The following is a 21,718-nucleotide window of genomic DNA, read 5'->3' as shown; positions in this document are numbered from 1 at the left end:
TCTGAGTTTTGTTTTTGCCAAACAAACAGAAGATATTTGTGTGCTTATTTTCCTTCCACTGTGGCAAATTCTGGAATAAACATTTTTCACTATGTCAGTATGACTGGATAGGTTGGGATAGAGGAAGACTGAGAACAGTTCAGATAAATGACTACACACACAATCAAATTTATCTTTTATATCCCCCTCTCACTCGTTTACTGAACTGAGTTGGTATTCAATTCCTCTAAATGACTGTTAGGCTGCATTAATTTGGGCAACCAAAGCCCAACTGAACACTTCCCAAATTACATTAAAATTTGAACGGCATATACGATCATGTTAGTCTTTTTCTCTTTGTCCCAAGGTCTCCATAATTCTGCAACCAGCCCGTATCCTGATCAGATCATATGGTGGTCGTGGAAGGAGTATAGAGCATGAGACTGATTCCTGAAAGACCTCAGTTGTCATGATTACAAGCAATCGCTAACCACCAGAGGTCGCTGGTAAACATTCACACTCTTTGAACTACATATCTGCCATGTTTTGGACTACAACACGCAGTCGGGCCACACACACACACACACACATTTACATTTACATTTACATTTAGTCATTTAGCAGACGCTTTTATCCAAAGCGACTTACAAATGAGGACAAGGAAGCAATTTACACAACTAAGAGCAACAATGAATAAGTACTAAAGGCAAGTTTCAGGTCTGTAAAGTCTAAGAAGGGAAGTATTAGTAGTTTTTTTTTTTTTTTTTTTGTACAGTTAGTGTGATATTCAAAGAGGCAATTGCAGATTAGGAAGTGAAGTGGAGACTAAATAGTTGAGTTTTTAGTCGTTTCTTGAAAATAGCGAGTGACTCTGCTGTTCTGATGCAGTTAGGGAGTTCATTCCACCAACTGGGCAGATTGAGCGTGAGCGTTCGCGAAAGTGATTTTTTTCCCTCTTTGGGATGGAACCACGAGGCGACGTTCATTCACAGAACGCAAGTTTCTGGAGGGCACATAGATCTGCAGAAGTGAGTGCAGATAAGAAGGTGCTAGGCCAGAAGTCACTTTGTAGGCAAACATCAGAGTTTTGAATTTGATGCGAGCAGCAACTGGCAGCCAGTGCAAACGGACTAGCAGCGGAGTGACATGTGCTTGTTTAGGTTCATTGAAGACCACTCGTGCTGCTGCATTCTGGAGCAGCTGAAGAGGTTTGATAGAGTTAGCTGGAAGCCCAGCTAGTAGAGAGTTGCAGTAATCCAGTTTGGAGAGAACAAGAGCTTGAACAAGGAGTTGAGCTGCATGTTCAGATAAGAAGGGTCGGATCTTTCTGATGTTATAGAGTGCGAATCTGCACGATCGAGCAGTTCTAGAAATGTGGTCAGAGAAGTTTAGTTGGTCATCAATCGTTACTCCAAGGCTTTTCACCATTTTGGATGCAGTAATGGTTGCCCCATCCATCTGGATTGACAAGTTATGGTGTAGAGTCGGGTTGGCAGAAACTACAAGCATTTCCGTTTTTGCGAGGTTCAGCTGAAGATGATGATCTTTCATCCAGTGTGAAATATCCAACAGGCAGGCTGAGATACGAGCTGGAACCGAGGGATCATCAGGATGAAAAGAGAGGTATAGCTGGGTATCATCAGCATAGCAGTGGTAGGAGAATCCATGTCTCTGGATGACTGGTCCTAGAGATGATGTGTAGATGGAGAAGAGAAGTGGCCCAAGAACAGAGCCTTGAGGTACCCCAGTGTTTAGATGCTGTAGGTTGGACACCTCTCCCCTCCAAGACACCCTGAATGACCTGTCAGAGAGGTAAGATCTGAACCATTGTATAACAGTGCCCGCAACGCCCAGTGACTCAAGCGTAGATAGCAGGATCTGGTGGTTGACAGTGTCAAAAGCAGCTGACAAGTCCAGCAAAATGAGGACTGATGATTTAGAGTCTGCTTTAGCCAGTCTGAGATCCTCCACGACCGAGAGCAGGGCAGTCTCAGTTGAGTGGCCTTTCTTAAAGCCGGATTGCTTGTTGTCCATGAGATTGTTTTGAGTAAGAAAGTCCAGAACTTGATTGAACACTACTTTCTCCAGAATCTTGGCCATGAATGGAAGCAGGGATACTGGTCTGTAGTTTTCAAGTAGCGTATGGTCCAGGTTGGGTTTCTTTAGCAGTGGGGTTACCCTAGCCTGCTTAAATGTAGTGGGGAATAAACCAGAGTCAAGAGATGTGTTAATTATGTGAGTCAGTGTTGGTATGACTGCAGGAGAGATGGCTTGCAAGAGATGAGAGGGAATGGGATCGAGTGGACAGGTGGTTGCATGGCTAGATAGCACGAGTTTGGACACCTCAGACTCAGAGAGCTGAGAAAAAGAGGTGAGTGTGTGTGGTGTTGGATCTTGCGTGTTTGTTGTTGGTGCAGCAAATTGAGCACTGATTTTTGCAGTTTTGGTGCAGAAGAATGTAGCAAAGTCATCAGTAGTAAGTGTGGAGGATGCGGGTGGAGGAGGAGGATAGAGGAGGGAGGAAAATGTTTTAAAAAGTAGGCGAGGATTAGTGGCATTGTTGATTTTCAGACGGTAATACGTCTGCTTTGCAGAAGTAACCTCAGCTGAGAAAGAGGACAGAAGAGTTTGGTATGTTAAGAGATGTGCAGGATTTTTAGTTTTCCGCCAAATTCTCTCCGCAGCCCGAAGTTTTGAGCGATGCTCACGGAGAGCATCCGAGAGCCAGGGTGCAGGAGGACTGGCACGGGCTGGCCTGGATGCAAGAGGACATAATCGGTCTAGACATGATGCTAGCGTGGAGCAGAGTGTATCAGTGGCACTGTTCGAATCAAGTGCAGTGAGTTTGCGAGATGGAGGAAGAGAGTCTGAAACAATGGTGGATAGTCTATTGGGTGAGAGAGATCGTAGGTTTCTGCGAAAGGTAACCAGTGTTGGAGTGTGTGGCGGCTCAGGAGTAATGTGGATGTTGAGAGACAGAAGGAAATGATCAGATATTTGTAGTGGAGTTACTATTGTTTGATCGGTGAAGCAGTGTCGTGTGTAAATAAGGTCTAGCTGATTACCTGATTTGTGGGTAGCAGAAGTAGGTGCTCTTTTTAGGTCAAAAGAGGCAAGCAAAGTCTGAAAGTCTGCAGCTTGCGGTTTGTCAACGTAAATGTTGAAGTCACCTAGCACCAATAAGGGAGTGGCAAAATTAGAAAAAGATGAGAGAAGAACATCCAGTTCATCTAGGAAGTGACCTAATTTACCTGGTGGGCGGTAGATGACAACCACATTTATGTAGAAGGGGTGGATAATGGTGACTGCATGGAATTCAAAGGAGCTGATTGTTGGCAGGGACGGTATCAGAGTAAATTTCCATTCTTTGGAAATTAGTAGTCCAGTCCCACCCCCTCTCCCTGTCTGACGAGGAGTGTGGGAAAAAGAGAAATTAGCAGAAAGAGTAGCATGTGTAGCAGTGTCCTCCGGCCTCAACCAGGTCTCAGTTAGAGCCATGAGATTATAGTCAGAATATGTAGCTATGGAGGTAATAAAATCAGCCTTGTTAACAGCTGATTGACAGTTCCAGAGGCCCACGGAGAGAGAGAGTTGTGAAATAGTAGATACATGTATTGAACGAAGGTTGTGAGGATTACGCCTGCAGCGTACCTCCCGTGTTTTGCGAGTGTTAGTAACAACAGGAATTAGAAAACACATAATAAAAGTGCACTGACAACAAAAAAATAAGTGTAAAGTAAAACAATACAGTAAAGTACTCAAGTGCTTTGTCGGTGTCTTTGCTCGGTGGAGTCGCGCAGGTAGAGTCGATGGTCTTTACCCTCGTCGGTCTTCACACGAGGCGGTCTTCACACGAGGCTGCCGCGACCGCTGCCGCGGTGAACTAGTTGTTTATATAACCCTAAAGCACTAGCTGATTGAATTCAGCTGGACACGCCTCGAGAGTCAAAACAAGGGCTGAAACTGAGGCGGACGACGCGAAACCACGTCTGCGTTCGCTACACAAGCTCTTATAGTAACCAAGGAAACAGTGGCTAAACAACTTCTAGTATTATACACAACTGAAAGCAAGTTTAAATGTCCTACAACTTTACACAAACAGCTGGAAACAAGTCCTCAAACCATACACAACAACTGAAACAAATCTTAAATGTACTTACAGGCTGCTGGTCTAGATGCTGCTAAAGTGCTTCTCCTGCCGACTAATGCTAGCGTGCTCACTATATAGTGGTTACCTGGCGTTTGGACACGCCTCCCGAGTCAAAACAAGGGCCGAAACTGAGGCGGACGATGCGAAACCACGTCTGCGTTCGCTACACAAGCTCTTATAGTAACCAAGGAAACAGTGGCTAAACAACTTCTAGTATTATACACAACTGAAAGCAAGTTTAAATGTCCTACAACTTTACACAAACAGCTGGAAACAAGTCCTCAAACCATACACAACAACTGAAACAAATCTTAAATGTACTTACAGGCTGCTGGTCTAGATGCTGCTAAAGTGCTTCTCCTCACACACACACAACCGGTTCAAGATCCAGACTGATTAAACTCTCACAGCTGAAACCACTCACACAATGATTATTTGGACTATTTAAACCCCTCTTTTCCACACACATGTTGCAGAGTCTTGTTCACTGTAAAGTAGCATTACAACGCGTTTTCCTTGTCTTGTTTTTCTGTGTTTTGAACCTAGCCTTGTTTATTTAGTTATCCTTGTCTGCCGCCTGCCTCCCAACCTCTTGCTTGTTATACTGACTATGATTCTGGATTGTCCTAACACATCTGTTTATACCTGTTGACCATTGCTTGCCTGACAACGATTAAAACCTGCATTTGTATTCTACCTTCTGTTGTTGGTGTCACTCCCCGTCGTTACAGAAGACTCGGCCACACAATGGATCCAGCGGGTATCAAGATTATGCGTCTCCGTCAGGAACCCGATCAATAGAAGAGTATGTAGAGGATTTTATTTATTTGGCTCAAAAGCTGCGGGGCTTGCAATCCCTTCTACTGACAATATTATGCTGTCATCTCCTATACTCATGTCCCCTGTTCACCAGCCCAGTTCTCCATGTTACAAGATGGCCGCCTCCAGTCTGTCTGCTCAGAAAGTGGTAAGTGCTAATCTGCCACCAGCTCACAAGATGGCTTTTTGTTCCGAGTCCGTTCCTGTCCTAGTTCCTGTTTCAGTTCCTGAAACGCCATCACCTGAGTCACCAGAATGGCCACCACCACCTGAGTTGACAGAGCTGCAGCAACCACAAGAGCTGTTACTGCCAGAGCTGCCACCACCACCTCCAGAGCTGCCAGACCCTCCAGAGCTGCCAGACCCTCCAGAGTTGCCACTGCCAGAGCTGCCACTGCCGCCGCCAGAGCCAGCGCCGCCGCCTGAGCTTGCTGAATGGCCGTCGCCTGAGCTTCCTGAATGGCCGCCGCCGCCTGAGCTTCCTGAATGGCCGCCGCCTGAGCTTCCTGAATGGCCGCTGCCTGAGCTTGCTGAATAGCCGCCGCTTGAGCTTCCTGAATGGCCGCCGCCGCCTCATGATCCTGGGCCACCGCAGCTCCACGATCCAGGACCACCGCAGCTCCACACTCCAGGCCCTCCGCAGCTCCACACTCCAGGCCCGCCTCAACTCCGTGCTCCAGGTATGCCCCCGCTGCATAGTCATGGTATGGCCACCACCACCTGAGTTGACAGAGCTGCAGCAACCACCAGAGCTGTTACTGCCAGAGCTGCCACCACCACCTCCAGAGCTGCCAGACCCTCCACAGCTGCCAGACCCTCCAGAGTTGCCACTGCCAGAGCTACCACTGCCGCCGCCTGAGCTTGCTGAATGGCCGCCGCCTGAGCTTCCTGAATGGCCACCGCCTGGGCTTCCTGAATGGCCGCCGCCGCCTGAGCTTCCTGAATAGCCGCCGCCACCTAAGCTTCTTGAATGGCCGCCGCCGCCTCATGATCCTGGGCCACCTCAGCTCCACGATCCAGGACCACCGCAGCTCCACGCTCCAGGCCCTCCGCAGCTCCACGCTCCAGGCCCACCTCAACTCCGAGCTCCAGGTACGCCCCCGCTGCATAGTCCTGGCCCTCCATCCCTCCCCCTGTTCCGCCTCCGCTCCACCTCCCGCCTGAACAGTATTAGGAGTGTCTGGAATCCACTCCTTAAAGAGGGGGCTATGTCATGATTACCAGCGATCGCTAACCACCAGAGGTCGCTGGTAAACATTCACACTCTTTGAACTACATATCTGCCATGTTTTGGACTACAACACGCAGTCGGGCCACACACACACACACACAAACGGTTCAAGATCCAGACTGATTAAACTCTCACAGCTGAAGCCACTCACACAATGATTATTTGGACTATTTAAACCCCTCTTTTCCACACACGTTGCCAAGTCTTGTTCACTGTAAAGTAGCATTACAACGCGTTTTCCTTGTCTTGTTTTCCTGTGTTTTGATTCTAGCCTTGTTTATTTAGTTATCCTTGTCTGCCGCCTGCCTCCCAACCTCTTGCTTATTATACTGACTATGATTCTAGATTGTTCTAACACATCTGTTTATACCTGTTGACCATTGCTTGCCTGACAACGATTAAAACCTGCATTTGTATTCTACCTTCTGTTGTTGGTGTCACTCCCCGTCGTTACATCAGTAATGGTCTAGTCTTGGCATTAATCCCTGATCTGACGCGCTCTTAATTTACTAGATTGTATATGTTATGCTGCTTTGAAGATCTACATTGTAAAAGTGCTATAGAAGTTAAGATGAAGTGAATTAATAAAATGGTAGTATATATTAATATTTATTTTTAATACATTTCTGTACTTTTCAAATCAGTTGCATGTATGATGTTGTTTATTTATCATTTATTTTCTTGAAGCAGAAAATTCTCTTATTGTTCATCTAGTAAAGTCACAGGGTGTGTTTTCAATGCAACTAAGCCAGAATTATAAATTACTTTTGATATGAGTTGATTGTGTGTCGTGGTGAAAAATTAAGTGTTATTAAGTGGTGCCGGTCCAGAAATGCTATTAAAACTTAATAAAGGAAGACAATACCAGTAGTGTTTAGGGGAGTAATGGCTGTTGATGTCCTTGGTGTTGTTGCCGTTGTTATTGCTGTGGTTGATGTTCGTGGTGTTGTTGCTGTGGTTATTGCTGTGGTTGATGTTCGTGGTGTTGTTGCTGTTGTAAAACGGGCTGCATCAAGTCTTGTGATATCTGACATTGAGGAAAAGGGTTTAAATATAATTGATTGAGAAACTGAAAGGTAAATGACTGGAATATATATTAGTGAATACCCACCTACGCAGTACGCTCCACAAAATATTTGATTTGCAAACTCATAAACATAGTAATTTCCTGGACAAGCCTTGACTTGAATAGGGATAGATTTAAAATAACAGCAGTCGTTTGTTCTGGATGCACATATGTGTCGCATGACCACTCCATCTTCCAGCTGCGGATGAGAGCCGTTGAGCCACATTGGGAAAAGAGTGCCACACTGACTAACACAGGATTCTGACATCTGAGCACTCTGACCGTTGTAAAACAGTCTATACCAGCCCTGGAAATTATCACAGTTTCTAACGTTCCAGTCATGGGAAACATTTGTTGCTCTCCAAGTGTCATTCAGAATTTTATATTTGTTGCAGGGGTCGACACTTGGAGCGGTGAAACGGACTATTGAAAAGAAGAAACAGAACATTACATACCACAGATTAATAGATTTAAATTAATACTATGAAAACCAACAATATAATTCCTAATGTGTATGTCAGATACAGTATAAGATAAAAAATGATGTACCTGCACAATATACAGGAGCTGGGATTGAAAGTCGAGGTTTGGTGAATTTGTAGACATAATACTTTCCAGGACAAGCTTTGACTTGGATTGGGTCAGATCTGTAGTAACTGCACTGCCTAAAGTGGGAACCGTAAATGTCACGAGTAACAACTCCATCTGCTACCTGAGGATGAGGTCCACCAAGCCACAGAGAACTAAAACCTCCACACGCCATGTCAGACACGCACCATTCAGGCATCTGAGCGCTCAACCCATTAAGGTAGAGTCGATACCAGCCATCCCAGTTACCATGAGTGTCATCATAATCAGCATTCAGACCATTTGTATGACCGTAACCAATTACATTTCTCCAGTTGTCGTTGATGGTTTTGTAGTTGGTGCACGGGTCATAATCTGAGAGATGACAAGATTAAAGCAAAGCATCTTTAACAAGAGACTTCATATGTGCAAATCTGAACATGTCAAAAAGAGAGTCGCATGCCTCATTTTCACTGACCATTTACAGTACAATACAATAGGGTACAGTACCATGCGATATGGGTTCCACTGCCAGCAGTAGCCTAACTTGGTAGGCACAGTGTTTGGTAGAAAGTTTTGATCATGTTCATTCATCAAAAAAAGAAAGCCAAGTTTATTTAAAATGTAGATAAGTGTGCACAGATAGGGAGTAAGTGACATTCACACATTTAGACTAGGCTTGGGCGGTATCCAAATTTTGAGACCGTCAAACCGCCTCCATATTTTACCCCGGTAGCCGGTATTACCGGCGTAATAAAAAAATGATGACGTAAGGCTCAGACAGCGTCACCAAACTGTTGGCTTGAGCCTAAACCCTTCAGAAACTGAATACCTTCTATGCGACCTTAGGCTCGTGGTCAGAAAGAGAGAGAGAGAGCGCCAAGCGACGCACAGCACAGCACAGCACTCTTACACAAACACACACACACACACATCTCTCCCGCGATTTATTCTGAAATTTACTCCCACACCGAAAAAAACTGGCCGGCTCCCGCGGAACAGCAGCGGCAATGCAGAGAGCTGTAATCAGGCCATAAAAATTATACCTGATAGGTCCCGAGTCCGACAGGTACATTTTGATTGACAGCTTTATACAGCCCGAACCCGTGTACAGCCCGACATTATTCAAATGTGCTCATGCACACAGCTCTAATGCATTTCTTCAAGAATGAGTCATTTATATGTTTTAACATTATTTATTCATAACAATCGTAGACTATATGCCACTTGGAAGTTGGAACAAAGAAATAAAATAAGTCCTCTGTAACATCGTAACATCTCAACAATCTAAATAGGCCTGGGTACATACACTTAGCTTTTAAATTGGCCAGCACACCAATGAAAAGAAATCGTGCTTAACAAATCAAATTAAAATAAACTCTAAATGGTGACGGGTATTTTGGCAATAACGAAATTAAGATAAAGGCTGTGCAAGATTTGTTTATCCACTTCTCTTCACAATCTGGCATTAAGGCGGTGGTGAAGCTGAATATTAAAAGAATAATGCCACCATTAGCCTGTATACTCTGTCTACATTATGATTATATGGTTTAGTTAATATCCATTTATTATTTAAAATCCCTTTACCCACCAAGATTAGGCTACGTGTGTTTGTGGAGGAACATTATTAAATCCACTGGCTTTAGCGCAGTCTTGTTCTCAGGACCGATGGTGCGTCCAGCAGCTGAACACCCTTTCCTGCTGCTACAGGTCGAGATGCAGAGTTCTGATCTGGCTGATTTTGCAAGTTTTGGGTAGGATTGTTTGTTCATCTTCTACCAGTCAGGAACATCCATTTAATTTTCCATGACAGCAGTTTCAGTGTAGCGAGTGGCCTCGTCTTTTTACCTGTCAGCTTGCGGTTTAGGGCTCTACCGTAATACGCAGTGTATGAGTGACCGCAAAATACCTGCGGCTGGAATAACCGCTCCTTCTGAGCTAGTGACTGGCTTGACCGCCGTCAAAATTAGCTTTTTTTACTTCTCGTCTTACTCATCATTTGCCTCACCTTTGCAGGGATGGATTTTAATGCAGGGATTTGGATTTTTTCGGGTCTCGCCGGGTTCGGGCAAAGATCTTCAGCTCTAATGCAGACCTCTCGTTCATATTAACCACGTCTCCCTTCTGTTCAGTCGAAACTGACAAACTGCAGGACACTTTGAAGCGCCACTCGTCACGTCACGTCACCTCTCCCTCTCTCCCTCTCCCTCTTCTTCTCTCTCTCTCCTCCACACTGTCCCGTGATGACAACCACACATACTTTTTTGTAGGCATTAAATAAAGGATATTTAATATTTTATGACGGTATAGCGGTATTGAAACTGACACCGTTGCTATTTTTAGATCCCGCGGTATACCATAATACCCTAATACCACCGAAGCCTAGTTTAGACACAACATATGAACGGTCCTGTAAACAACAGAAGACACACAGCAGATCCTGTTCTTCTTGGCATGTGGCTGTTTGTCGCAATAAGACGACAAGCATCTTTTGAGCTAGGGTCGACAATGGTTTATTGCTGCACCGCATCATTTTATGGTACATTTGGGTACTGTATATCATTCTGGTACCATTCTCAACTTCTGACAGTGGAAACGGACATAAAGAGTACTGTACTGTACTTTACCATACTGTAACACTCAGTTGAAATGAGCCATTATTATTATGATTATCAACATACTCTGATTGTTGCTGGATACAGTGGTTACAACTGGACTTATAGTGGTAGTCGGCTGTGAAATGCTGCTAACATCTGGGGGAAATGGATAAAAGCATTTTAAATAGTTTATTTAATAAAATTAGGATATTGATAAAAAGTGGCTAAAAGCATGGTAGCTTACTTGTGCAGTATCCTGCACACCACCCATCTGGATTCACAAGTTCATAGACATAGTAATTCCCCGGACATGCTTTCACTCTGATGGGCTTGGGTTTGTAGACACAGCAGCGAGTGTTGTAAGCTGCTCCACAGACCTGCCTGATCACCACTCCATCCTCAATCTGAGGGTGAGGACCATTGAGTGTCAGAGTGATATAGGTGTTACATCTGTCAGAAAGAACGCAGGTTTCTGGGATCTGGATGTCCATTCCATAGTAGAAAAGCCGGTACCAGCCATTCCATGAGAACCCTCCATCACAAATGTCATCTCCGCTTTCATTGTTGCCTCTCCAGGGACGATCCAGAGACTGATAGTTGTTGCAGGGGTCACTGGTGATGTTCTGGTAAGCAACTGTCATGGAGTTTAGAGCATGTTTAGATTCATGATTTGGATAAATTAGTGTTGTGCTGTCTGACTAAAATGAGGGAAGCTTTTATAGTTTTGATTTCAGGTTTTGAGGTACTGCACAGTGTTGATTTCGATGTTTAATGGTGTTAAATTACCTTACACATAAACCATAGTCTCATCATATTGACTCACCTGCACAATACATTGGCTTGGGGATTGTAGTATTAGGTTTGACAAATTCATAGACGTAGTAATTTCCTGGACAGGCTTTGACTCTAATGGGTTTGGATTTATAGCTGCCACAAGATGAAGATGACCATGTCCACCACCAATCATTAGTTCCCACCACTTTACGGGTCACGATTCCTTCTTCAAGTGTGGGATGAGAACCATTGAGAGACAGTCCAGTTTCTCCACCACAGTGTGTAGCACTCACACACCACTCAGACATCTGGGCACTTTGTCTGTACAGATACAGCCGATACCAGCCGCTCCATTCAACAAGGGTGTCGTCATATGTATTGATGTAAGGGTTTGGCGTTATGTCTCTCCAGTATTGATCAAGCGTGGTATAGTTAAAGCATGGGTCATAGCTGGAACAACCTGATGTTGAATAATAATTATAGTAGTTATGTACATTAATACATATATTCTCATTGTTAGTCACTATTTTTACATTAAAAATACAGTAACTTCTGTCTGGATGGCAGTTGAGTGAATTGAGTTGGAAGCTTTTTTTGTTCAGATTCAATAAGCAATGTTATATGGTGCATTTCAGTTTAGCGTGGTTTTGTTTTGGATTGTTTGCATTTGTGATCTTACATTATTCGTATGTCTTGTTCAAATAAATATTCTGTACATTTTCCATTGAAAATGTGTACCATGCTAAAATTGTGCATTGGTTCTGGAATAATGTCTTAGGTCAAGCACTCATGAGAGTATGGCTGCCGTCACATCATCTAGGTGGATGCTGCACACTAGTGGTGGATGAGGAAATTTCCCCAATGTGTAAAGCGATTTGAATGTCCAGAAAAGAGCTATATAAATGTAAGAAATTATTAAATGTAAGGAATCCTAAATTATGACCTTTTAAACTACTTGCCAAACACTAGCAAGCAATAATAGCGACATAACAATTGCCCCATTGACTTCCATTGTAAAAGTCTGATATGGGTTTTTCTTATCACTGTAGAGAAACTTGGGTCGGCTGTTTGGACTGTCAGTGCCTCTTTATATAACCCCTGTCAACGATCCAACATTTGCCTTAGCATCTGCCTTGCGACTACTCACTTTAAGCAACTTGTTTAAGTTGTTATTGAAGTGACTTTTTTACCACACTGAAATTTAGTTAGTGGGGTCGATTAAGAATTTAGTTTGGTGTGTTTGAATTTAGTTTATTTCATCTAAGGCCATAAGTCAGCTGTACAGATGTCACTACTTCAATTTGTTCACTTTGCCGCATTTCAAACCGCAGCGGCGGTGATAGTTGACGCACCAGCAGCTTTTAACCGCTGGGTGGCACTTTAACCACAGATATTCAGCTTTGCCTTTTCACAATATTAAATAGACGGTTCTGAAAGTGTACCTCATGTGATGTGATGTTTAATTAAAATATAGTTTTGTTTTAGTTTTCTTAGTAATAAACATGATCTTACACTACACTGTAGGTTTTAGAGAAGATTCATGGTGAGAAGTATAGCCCTAGGCTGCAAAAGCAAATATAAGAATTAAATTCTTTAGTCTTTAGTGCCCTATTAAATTGTGTTGGGGTGAAAAAATGTTTCGATTTCTTTGACCATCATGGCGATGTTATTACCTCAAATCTTAAACGAGCGCATATGAAAAACAGCAAAATAATATTAAAGGGCCATGAAACCCCCTCGTTTCAGCAGGGTGTTTTCACACCTCTTCTTTGGAAAAAGTCAGAAAAGTGGGGGTGTCCAGCTCTGTTTAGGGGGGAGTGTCGGAGAAACTAAAGTGGGAGGGTGTGGGAGTGTCTATTTGGGCACGCGCGAGTTTCAGAGTCAAAATACACAGGAGAAAGGGATGGTGTTTAACCTACATGGACATCTGTAGTCGAATTATTTGCCAAATTATTAAATGGTGGACTTTAACTGCAGTTTGGCTCTTTCATTCAGGGAATTCATTCATGCCCCTCGCGACAAATGAGATATTTGATTCGAAGGTCTGCTCTATGCGTGTATTTTTCATGCAATGTTTGATACCGCACGGCGAATGACAGAAAAAAAACTCAGCATTTCCCGGAAACTTAGATGCACACGGCAGGTAGCGTCCGAAAGCCGCGTGTGTTATTCCGGTCACAAAATGCGGTGCTAACATGTTTGCACTCAATGCAATAGTTAACTTATTTGATACGAACAAACTGAATATACAAAGAGCACTGGTCACTCACTTACCAAATCTGTAGAGACAGGACAATCACCAGCAACTAGAGCCGCGTCTTTATGAAGAGAAGACTACATCCGGAATCCGGATTTTAGCGTTTGCAGATGAGAACAGCTCTCAGGTAAACAATAATCCTCCTTAGACACGTAAGTTATTGTTGTCGAGCGTCGCGTACACTGTAATCCACACGTGATCCAGATAAGCTCTCACAGAGAGAAAATGAAAACGAAACTTAATGGCAGCAAACTGTAAAAGCAACACTTCACGCTTGTTTTGCCAACACAACGTGGCGTCTCTGTGGTGTAAAGACGGTGACACTAATGAATATTAATGAAGTTGCACAATAGAGCGCGCTGATTGGTTTGAACCAACCCTTACTCATGCATTAATGCATCACACTGTAAGACGTAATAAGACTCACTCTGGCACAGACGTCCAGTCTGCACGCTGGAATACACGCTATTATGTCATGACCGTGACGCAGCTTCAAAAATTCGTTTCAAACAGGAAGTACGAATTTGCTTGAAATAACGCAAAAACAACCAATTTACACTTTTTAGTGAAATATAGGTGTCCTAATAGTGTTTTTAGCAGTGTGGGACACATATAGGACTGTCAACAGCTCAAAAAATGTGTTTTGGTGTTTCGTGACCCTTTAAGATTAGCGTGCCAGTGGAGCACATCACCTGATTTTGAACTTGTGATCACCTGAACTTACTTAATCAGTAGGTTATTTATTATTTATTACAGACTATGTTACAAATATTTGACCAACAGCCCCTTCATGTAAAACACGCATGCACTCAGTGTCAAATATGAATGAAATAAATGGGCATATTGGCACGCAAAGTGAGCTGCATATTATTTATCATCTGTCCATTTTCTGTCAGGGTTTTGCCACTCTGGTCTTGTAAATTCTTGTTTTGGTGGCAGAGCTCGGACACTACCCATGTCTGGTCCTGTTTCTGTCTCTGTGTGCGCGCGCGCCGTCGTGGGCGCGCGCGCGCTCTGCGTCCCTCAGACGCGTGCGCTCTTGTACTCGTGTTTGTGTTTTCGTCTGTCAGCAGCGTGGTGTTTCATTCCCAGCGTCTCAGTCTTGTTGGTTTCGGTTTTGGTCGGCGCTGGGATGAAGCATGCACGCTGCGTGTGTGAGCGCACGGTGAGTGTTTTCATTCATCGTGTGCTCGTGTCTTGCGTCTTTTGTCAAAGCACGTGGCTCGGTGTTTACATTGTGGTCACGTGTTTTTGTCGTGTGCTTCAGTGTTGTGTTATGTGAGCGCATGGCTTGTATTGTCTCTCTGTGTCATGCGCTCTCCCGTCTATTGTCTAGTCCCACCCTCCTTGTTTACTCATTATTAGTTTGTCATGTTCACCTGTGTCAATTTACTTTTTTCTTTATAACCCCCCTCATGTTTTCAGTCCTTTGCCAGTTCGTCGTCGATATTACTCTGTCTTGTTGTCTCCAGTCCTGTTTTGTCCTGCCAGTCATGTCAAGTTTGTTTTTGCCTTTTTATTCATGTTTTCCCCTTCGGGGTAGTTTTGTTTTGCCTTTTATTTTTATTTGTAGTTTATAATAAATAATCCTACATTTTTCTGCAATTGGGTCTGCACTCCTTTTTTTCCCTCACCGACCGTGACATTTTCTCTGTTCACTTCTCTTTCGTATGATGAGGAAGAAACAAAACAGCTTTTTTAAAAAAGCGCATTATGTCCACTAATGTATAATAATAATAATATTTAGCTAATATATCCATAACGCCGGGATGCGTGGTGCTTTGACTCGATATCTAGGTCAAAAGCAAAATTGTTACCTGTTGCATGTCATGGCTAGCCTATAGTGTGGAAAAGTATAATTCACAACCTGGAATGCGTTTCCCAAAACCATCGTTAGCCGAACATAACAAACATAATTCGTTGATTTTGCCTTTTCCCAAAAGTTAGTATTTAAAAAATTAGTTTTTACGTATAGTATTACATTAATTGCATAGACGTTAAATAGTTATTATCAGCCTAAAATTAAAGCATTGATTCTGAGTTATTATTTAAAACTAGCGCTGTCGAAATTAGTGCGTTAACGCATGCGATTAATTTGAAATAATTAACGTGTTGAAAAGAATTAACGCAATTAACGCAGTTGCAGGTTTTTTTACCTCCTGTTGTGGTGGACGTGTGTTCAACATGTTAAAATATGGATAAGAACAAGGAAGCACTTTTTGAAGGCAAGTTTCAGTATAAAACAATTAGTCGCATCACCAGGCTCTCCAGAGTTTCATGCAATTTCAGGTGTTTCATTTTTAACTTTCGACTTCTGTTTTAATGTAACTTGATACCGCATGGCGAACAGAAAGAAAATCCTCCGCATTTCGTGACTACGTGTTCCTTTAAAGTAATCAAATCACTGCTTACACGGTACACTTTTAATAAGAGTATTATCTTAATCATATTAAAATCGGAGTATTGTACATATTCGCACATAATCGTACTTATTGTCTTATGTAAATGTATTCAGAAAGTCTCTGGGGAAGTCGCGAGCTTTCAAAGAGCCCTCCAAGTTTAGCTTGTTTCTTCATTAAACGCAACGAAAGCATATGCTTCGCGTTGTTGTGTCAGAATTCTTGTGAAATACAGCCATAATTTAGAACGTTAAGTTTAAGCAAATTTGATGAACGCGATTATGCGTGTTGAATCTGAAGAGAGTCGCTCCAGTTGAGGGGTGTCAGGGGTGGAGTGAGCGACGTATCTGAGTAGGGGCGTGTGCGCGCGAGACGTACCTGAAGAGCGGTGGGGGTGAGTTGCGCGCAACATACCTGAAGAGCTAGGAGGGATGCGGGGGAGAGGGGTGTGCAATGTATTTAAGGACTGGTTTGCGAGAGATTATTATTCATGTGCGGACATTTGGGAATCTCTGTGCACTTGCAGGATACTCCTAGTCTTAGCAAGTTAAGCAAAATTGTTTCTACTCTATAACTTATGTTCTCAACTCACAGCTATAGTATATTATATACAAGTATAGTTTATTATTATAATTTGTCATTTTTCATATCTGCAATTCCTGTATTTTGGCTTTATTTATTTATTTATTTATTTATTTATTTATTTATTTATTTATTTATTTATTTATTTATTTATTTATTTATTTATTTATTTATTATTATTTCTGCAGTCCACTTAGAATCCAACATGGAATTCAATATTTCTTTATTGGCATCGATTGTTTTGAAATTTAAATGGCATTAACATGCCTGTGTTTTATTAATAAATGTAATAAATATGGCTGTCAAGCCAGGATCTTGATGGTTTATTGTGGGTTTGTTGTTTACATGAAGAAATCTGTGTTACAAGTTAAACAAAAATTCTAATAAACAATTATATTATGAATTTAAATAGTTTTTGTCTTGCGTTTACATGAATTTTACATTTGAATAGCCAAAATTACAAGTCTAGTATTTTAAATGTGATTAATCGCGATGATTTTTTTTAAAAAGGTGTGATTAATTAGTTAATTTTTTTTAATCGACTGACAGCACTATTTACAACATAAATCTGCGTTTTAATGACGTATGTGGGTGTCACAAAATACTTTTAAAATCAATGTTTTTGTATTACAGTTATTTAATGTGAACAACACTTAACTAAATTAGAAATGTATTTATTTTACCACCTTATTGGAAAAAAAACTATCAATTGGAGTGCTTCCCGCACTTATGGCGATAGCCGGATTGAAACACACCATTTACCCTCATCAGATAAATGGTTAGCTATATGCAATAAACAAAACATAATTCTATTTTTAATAATATTAAATTAAATATAATATGATTGTATTTATTATGACACCTTTCTTTTTTAATAGGTTAAAGTAAAGACTGAAATGAAAAAGAAATGCTATTCAGGAGCAATGTGCTCACACTGACAGGTCAAATCAGCTTCTTTCTCTCTTTCAAGTTCAAAGCAAATTCGAATGCCAAAAGATTTGAGATATGTATATAAAATAGCCTATGTAATATATTAACATCAACAAATTAATAAAATAATCAGCAAATGAGAAATAAATGACAGAAAAGTTTATAAAAACAGACATTATCAATAAGTTATCATAATTGCAAGATTAAAATGAGTAGATTTTTTAAATAAGGCAAATGCGTTGATTAACTATGGTAATGGTTATATTTTGCAGCCAGTTTAGTTGTCATTTCATCCTCTCAGAGTAGGCTGTATAGCCAAAGTTTTTTTTGAGTCGTTTAGATAAGAGAGTATATAATTTAGCCTACGTTGTCTTTTTCCGGTTCTTATTGGTTCTCTTAAGTGATTCTCCTTTTTAAAGCATTTTCTTGTTTTTGTAAATGTGTTGTCAGGAACCTAAAACACTGCTGTCAATTCATAAGAGGCCAAAATCTTTTATTGTCAGAAATGGTGTAGACAATGGTTTAAACATTTTCTGAACTATGGGAACTTTGGAAATCAGTTGATTATGTTTGTTAAATACCTTTATGTGTGTAGGTGTAGCTACCCCAAAAATAGCTGTACTGGGTCATGGGGGGAGGAATGTTAGGACTCCAAGCAGAGAACTAGTATTACATTTGATCAACTATGAATGCACACACATACATACATAATTCTCGAACTGAAGAGCGGGGGTGGGGGGGGGGGGGGTATTGTGATTCTCAAACTGAAGAGAGGAGGAGGTGGGTAAATTCCAGGAGACAAAACAGAACAGGAGATAGGTCTGAAATACGGGAGACTCCCAGGAAAAACAGTAGTGTTGGCAGGAATGGCTTAAATGGATTATTGAGTAAGGGCTGGGTTTATTTTAAAGCTCCTCTTCTCATCTTTCACTTTCAGCAAACTAAGGGTTGGTGTTTTTTTCAGTAGATTAATGCATTACACAGATTTATTATAAATTTTATCAGGGGTGGACCTTTTAAATAATAATCTGATGTCTGAAAAATGATTGAAAAGCAAAAGATGAAAACATGACAAAACAAGCAAGTTAGGAAACAAATTTGACTCTTGATCATAATGATTTAATCAACATAGACTCATTTTGAAAACGTATCCCTATATACATTTCTGGAGATTAGGAATTATGTATCGAGAAGTACGTATGGCTGCATTCCGTCTTTAAAACAAACGCTAGGGGATGGTATGACGCCGCTCCTTTTTACGCTACCAACTGACCACTTACCTCAGTGTGGATGGCTTTTCTGCTGTTATTAGTCATTTGGTTATCTCGCCATGTATGTCAGTGGACTTGAGACGCGGGTCAATTTGTGTTTTTAAAAACACTTTTTCTTGGGTTTGGGAAGTAGGAGGATGGGTCAGTTGATTGGTTAGTCGATTGGTTAGTCAGTCAGTCAACAGCGGCCTCTGGTGGATTTACGTGAGAACAGCAGGCACGAATGGCACTCATGAGAGAAATTTGAGATCTGAAAAGGCATACACAGCGGCCTCTGGTGGATTCGCAAAAACAAAAACTGCAAAAAAACGTACCTCCTGGTATGTATTTGGTGCTCTCCAGAAAATGTATATAGTGCTACGTGATTAGAATGAGCCTGGGTTGGATTTAATTACACATTGACTCATTAATACAAATAGTAGACTACAAATCACTCACCATTAATCATCTGTAGCAACAAACACATTGAGATCAGAAACCTCATTGTGACCTGAAAGCACATAACATCATTTACTGTAAATGGAAATAAAAGATCTCCATCAGATATTTTGCTAGATTTTTAGTGTTCGTTTATAATGCACATTTGCAAACATCACTTCAGTTTTAACATTCAGAGATTTTACAGTGTTGGGTAATTACTTTCTAAGTATTATAACATTACACTTGTACTTAAATAACTTTTGTAATGAAAAATAATTTAATTACTTAAAGGATTTTAATTACTTGAAAAAGTTCTATTTAAAATCTCTATTTCACATAGAAATTTAACTCTTTAAACTTGGCCTTTACGAGTTCTTTTTTAAAAAAAAGGTAATCTTTTAAAGCAATGTAATAACAAACAACATTTTTAGCTGAACAGAATGACTCAACATCAAAAGAGAGAAAGTAGAGACAAGAATAGATTCAAGGCAAGGCAAGTTTATTTATATAGTGCATTTCATACACATTGGTTATAGTGCTTTATGTAAACAAGAATAAAAGAAACAAGTATAAAAAAATATTTACTGAGCACAGTGCTCATTCAGTAAAGGCACAGCTAAACTGATGTGTTTTCAGTCTTGTCTAAATCTGATCATTTCTGGAAGCTGATTCCAGCAGCGGGGGGCGCTGTTAGCAGCTGAAGGCTGATTCACCCTGCTTTGACTGAACTTTGACTGGAATTTATAGTTTATATGATCCTAAAGATCTGAGTGATCTGTTAGGTTTGTATTCAGTCAGCATATCTGTAATGGATTGAGGCCATTTAGTGATTTATAGACCAGTAATAATACTTTAAAATCTATTCTGAATGTAACTGGCAGCCAGTGTAGAGACCTGAGGACAGGTGTCATGTGCTCTGATTTTCTGGTTCTGGTCAGAATTCTGGATGCAGTGTTCTGGATGAGCTGCAACTGTCTGACTGTCTTTTTAGGAAGACCAGGGAGGAGTCCATTACAGTAATCCACCCTGCTGCTGATAAAAGCATGAGCAAGTTTCTCTAAATCTTCACTAGAAACAAAGCCTCTGATTCTTGCAATATTTTTGAGATGATAGTATGCTGATTTACTGACTGCTTTGACATGACTGTTGAAACTCAGATCTGACTCCAGAGTCACACCAAGCTTCTTGACCTTATTTTTTGTCGTTTGACCTTTAGAGCCAAGGTACGCATTCACCTTGAGAACCTCATCTCTGTTTCCAAACACAATCACTTCAGTATTCTCTTTGTTTAACTTAAAGTTTTGGCACATCCAACTGTTCATTTCATTAATGCATTGGCAGAAGGTGTCAATGGGGCTGTAGTCATTAGGCAGTAAGAGTGTTATCAGCATAGTTGTTGTAGAAAATTTGGTTCTTTCTCATTATTTGGCTCAGAGGGAGAATATAAAGGTTGAACAGCAGAGGTGCCAGAATGGAGCCTTGTGGGACTCCATATGTCATGGGTGTGATATAGTAACCTCTCCCTTCAAGGTAGGGGAAGGATTTGTAAGTCTCTTTACTGTTGCAAAGAGAGTGCGAGTGGGACCCGGTGGGACACTTGATCAGGCAGTTCTGGTCAGATCGCAAGTAACTTTGTTTCAAGAACAGCGGTCTTATGTAGAATCTTTTTGGCAGTTTGTGCAGCTGTGAGATTCCAGCTAGATCTCACAAAAAACTTAAGCGTTTTACGTTTTGTCAGTTAGTGGCTAATTCGTACGAGTTCAGACGTACAAAATTGTATGATTCTAAAAATAAGGTGTGGCACCCAACAACCACCCCTAAACCCAACCGTCATTGGTGGATGAGCAAATCGTGATAAATTGTACAAATTAGATCTTACGAATTAGCCACTAAATCAGAAATGTACGAATTGCCGTCAGATTGCCTTGGAGATTCTGAATCAGTCTGATCCAGAGCCATTATGTGTCGTCTGTGTTATCCTGTCTCAGGAAGAAGGTAAGCAGCTGATAGCAGGAGGACTGTTTGGTCGATAACTCGCTCTTGTTAGTAAAGCTATATTCCAGACAGTTTGTAGAATAATTGTTGATCTTCAATCTGTGTTGTTTGAGCACTGTGCTGATAAGCTCAAGTTAAAATTAGATTATTACACATAAAAGCAAGAGTGTAAAGAGCAGAACACTCACAATGGTGTTATTCAAAGCAATATCACAATTTTTCATATATATAGTATGTTACCATTCATTTGTAACTTAAGTCATTGTTTTTAATCATGTTTGATCATCTTTATAAATGCGAGTTTCTTTAGTTAATAAATATAATTATTCTGCCAAATATATTTGTATAACAAAATACAATTTCAGAGCTTCCCCGAATTGATTTATACAAAAATTGTTGAATTCATGGACAATATTTTAAGCAAGTACTGTAATTAAATTAATCTAAAAATGTACAGTAATTTCTCACTTTAATTTTTCACTAGAAATCTAATTTAATTAGACTTACTGTTAACTTGTAACTTTCTACACCAAACGCTGGCTGTACGGAATAATTTGGATCCATCTAAGTCATCCGTGTCTAAAATTCTGGAAGGCTATTGTTCTAAAAAGTAATTACTATTTGCAAAACTACAAGATATTAATAACAAGAGTTCTTAGATCCTAAAGAGAATGGCTTTAC

The 21,718-nt window shown here is 41.0% G+C and overlaps 3 protein-coding genes across 4 annotated transcripts in view; all 3 read right to left on the bottom strand.

Annotated features, from left to right (window-relative positions):
* Window positions 1-3,796, bottom strand: part of LOC141381087 (uncharacterized) — a 460,537-nt gene extending 456,741 nt beyond the window's left edge. The window contains exons 1-2 of one of the 2 annotated variants that reach the window (XM_073943837.1): window positions 3,231-3,796; window positions 563-3,149 (exon numbers count right to left, since the gene is read on the bottom strand). In XM_073943837.1, coding sequence (XP_073799938.1) covers window positions 877-3,149; window positions 3,231-3,678 — 2,721 coding nt within the window. In that variant the 5' untranslated portion in view covers window positions 3,679-3,796 and the 3' untranslated portion in view covers window positions 563-876. Of the gene's footprint in view, window positions 1-562 lie in introns of both variants that reach the window. The other variant, XM_073943836.1, reaches the window with a different exon arrangement.
* Window positions 3,797-3,931: 135 nt separating this feature from the next.
* The window catches only part of plbd1a (phospholipase B domain containing 1a), a 364,744-nt gene continuing 346,957 nt past the window's right edge, over window positions 3,932-21,718 (bottom strand). Inside the window, exon 10 of the mRNA XM_073943103.1 lies at window positions 3,932-4,113. The gene's annotated coding sequence lies outside the window, so the exon portion shown is untranslated. The remainder of the gene's footprint in view (window positions 4,114-21,718) is intronic.
* On the bottom strand, window positions 6,744-11,145 carry LOC137489835 (uncharacterized). Its single transcript, XM_068217847.2, has 4 exons — window positions 10,654-11,145; window positions 10,494-10,565; window positions 7,795-8,187; window positions 6,744-7,668 (listed from the first exon to the last, which is right to left on the bottom strand). The coding sequence occupies exons 1-4, from the start codon at window positions 11,048-11,050 to the stop codon at window positions 7,025-7,027; spliced, it is 1,506 nt and encodes a 501-aa protein (XP_068073948.2). The 5' UTR covers window positions 11,051-11,145; the 3' UTR covers window positions 6,744-7,024.

Source organism: Danio rerio, chromosome 3 (assembly GCF_049306965.1).
Source record: "Danio rerio strain Tuebingen ecotype United States chromosome 3, GRCz12tu, whole genome shotgun sequence".
In the NCBI taxonomy this organism is placed as follows: domain Eukaryota; kingdom Metazoa; phylum Chordata; class Actinopteri; order Cypriniformes; family Danionidae; genus Danio; species Danio rerio.
This window is presented reverse-complemented; position numbering and strand designations above follow the sequence as displayed.

Excerpts from the sequence above, each read along its gene's own strand:
- LOC137489835 (XM_068217847.2), bottom strand. The coding sequence starts at position 11,050 with ATGACAGTTGCTTACCAGAACATCACCAGTGACCCCTGCAACAACTAT. Across the intron at positions 8,188-10,493 it reads TGTATCCAGCAACAATCAGA|ATTATGACCCGTGCACCAAC; the intron begins GTATGTTGATAA and ends GTCATCTCTCAG. Across the intron at positions 7,669-7,794 it reads AGCTCCTGTATATTGTGCAG|TCCGTTTCACCGCTCCAAGT; the intron begins GTACATCATTTT and ends TCTTTTCAATAG.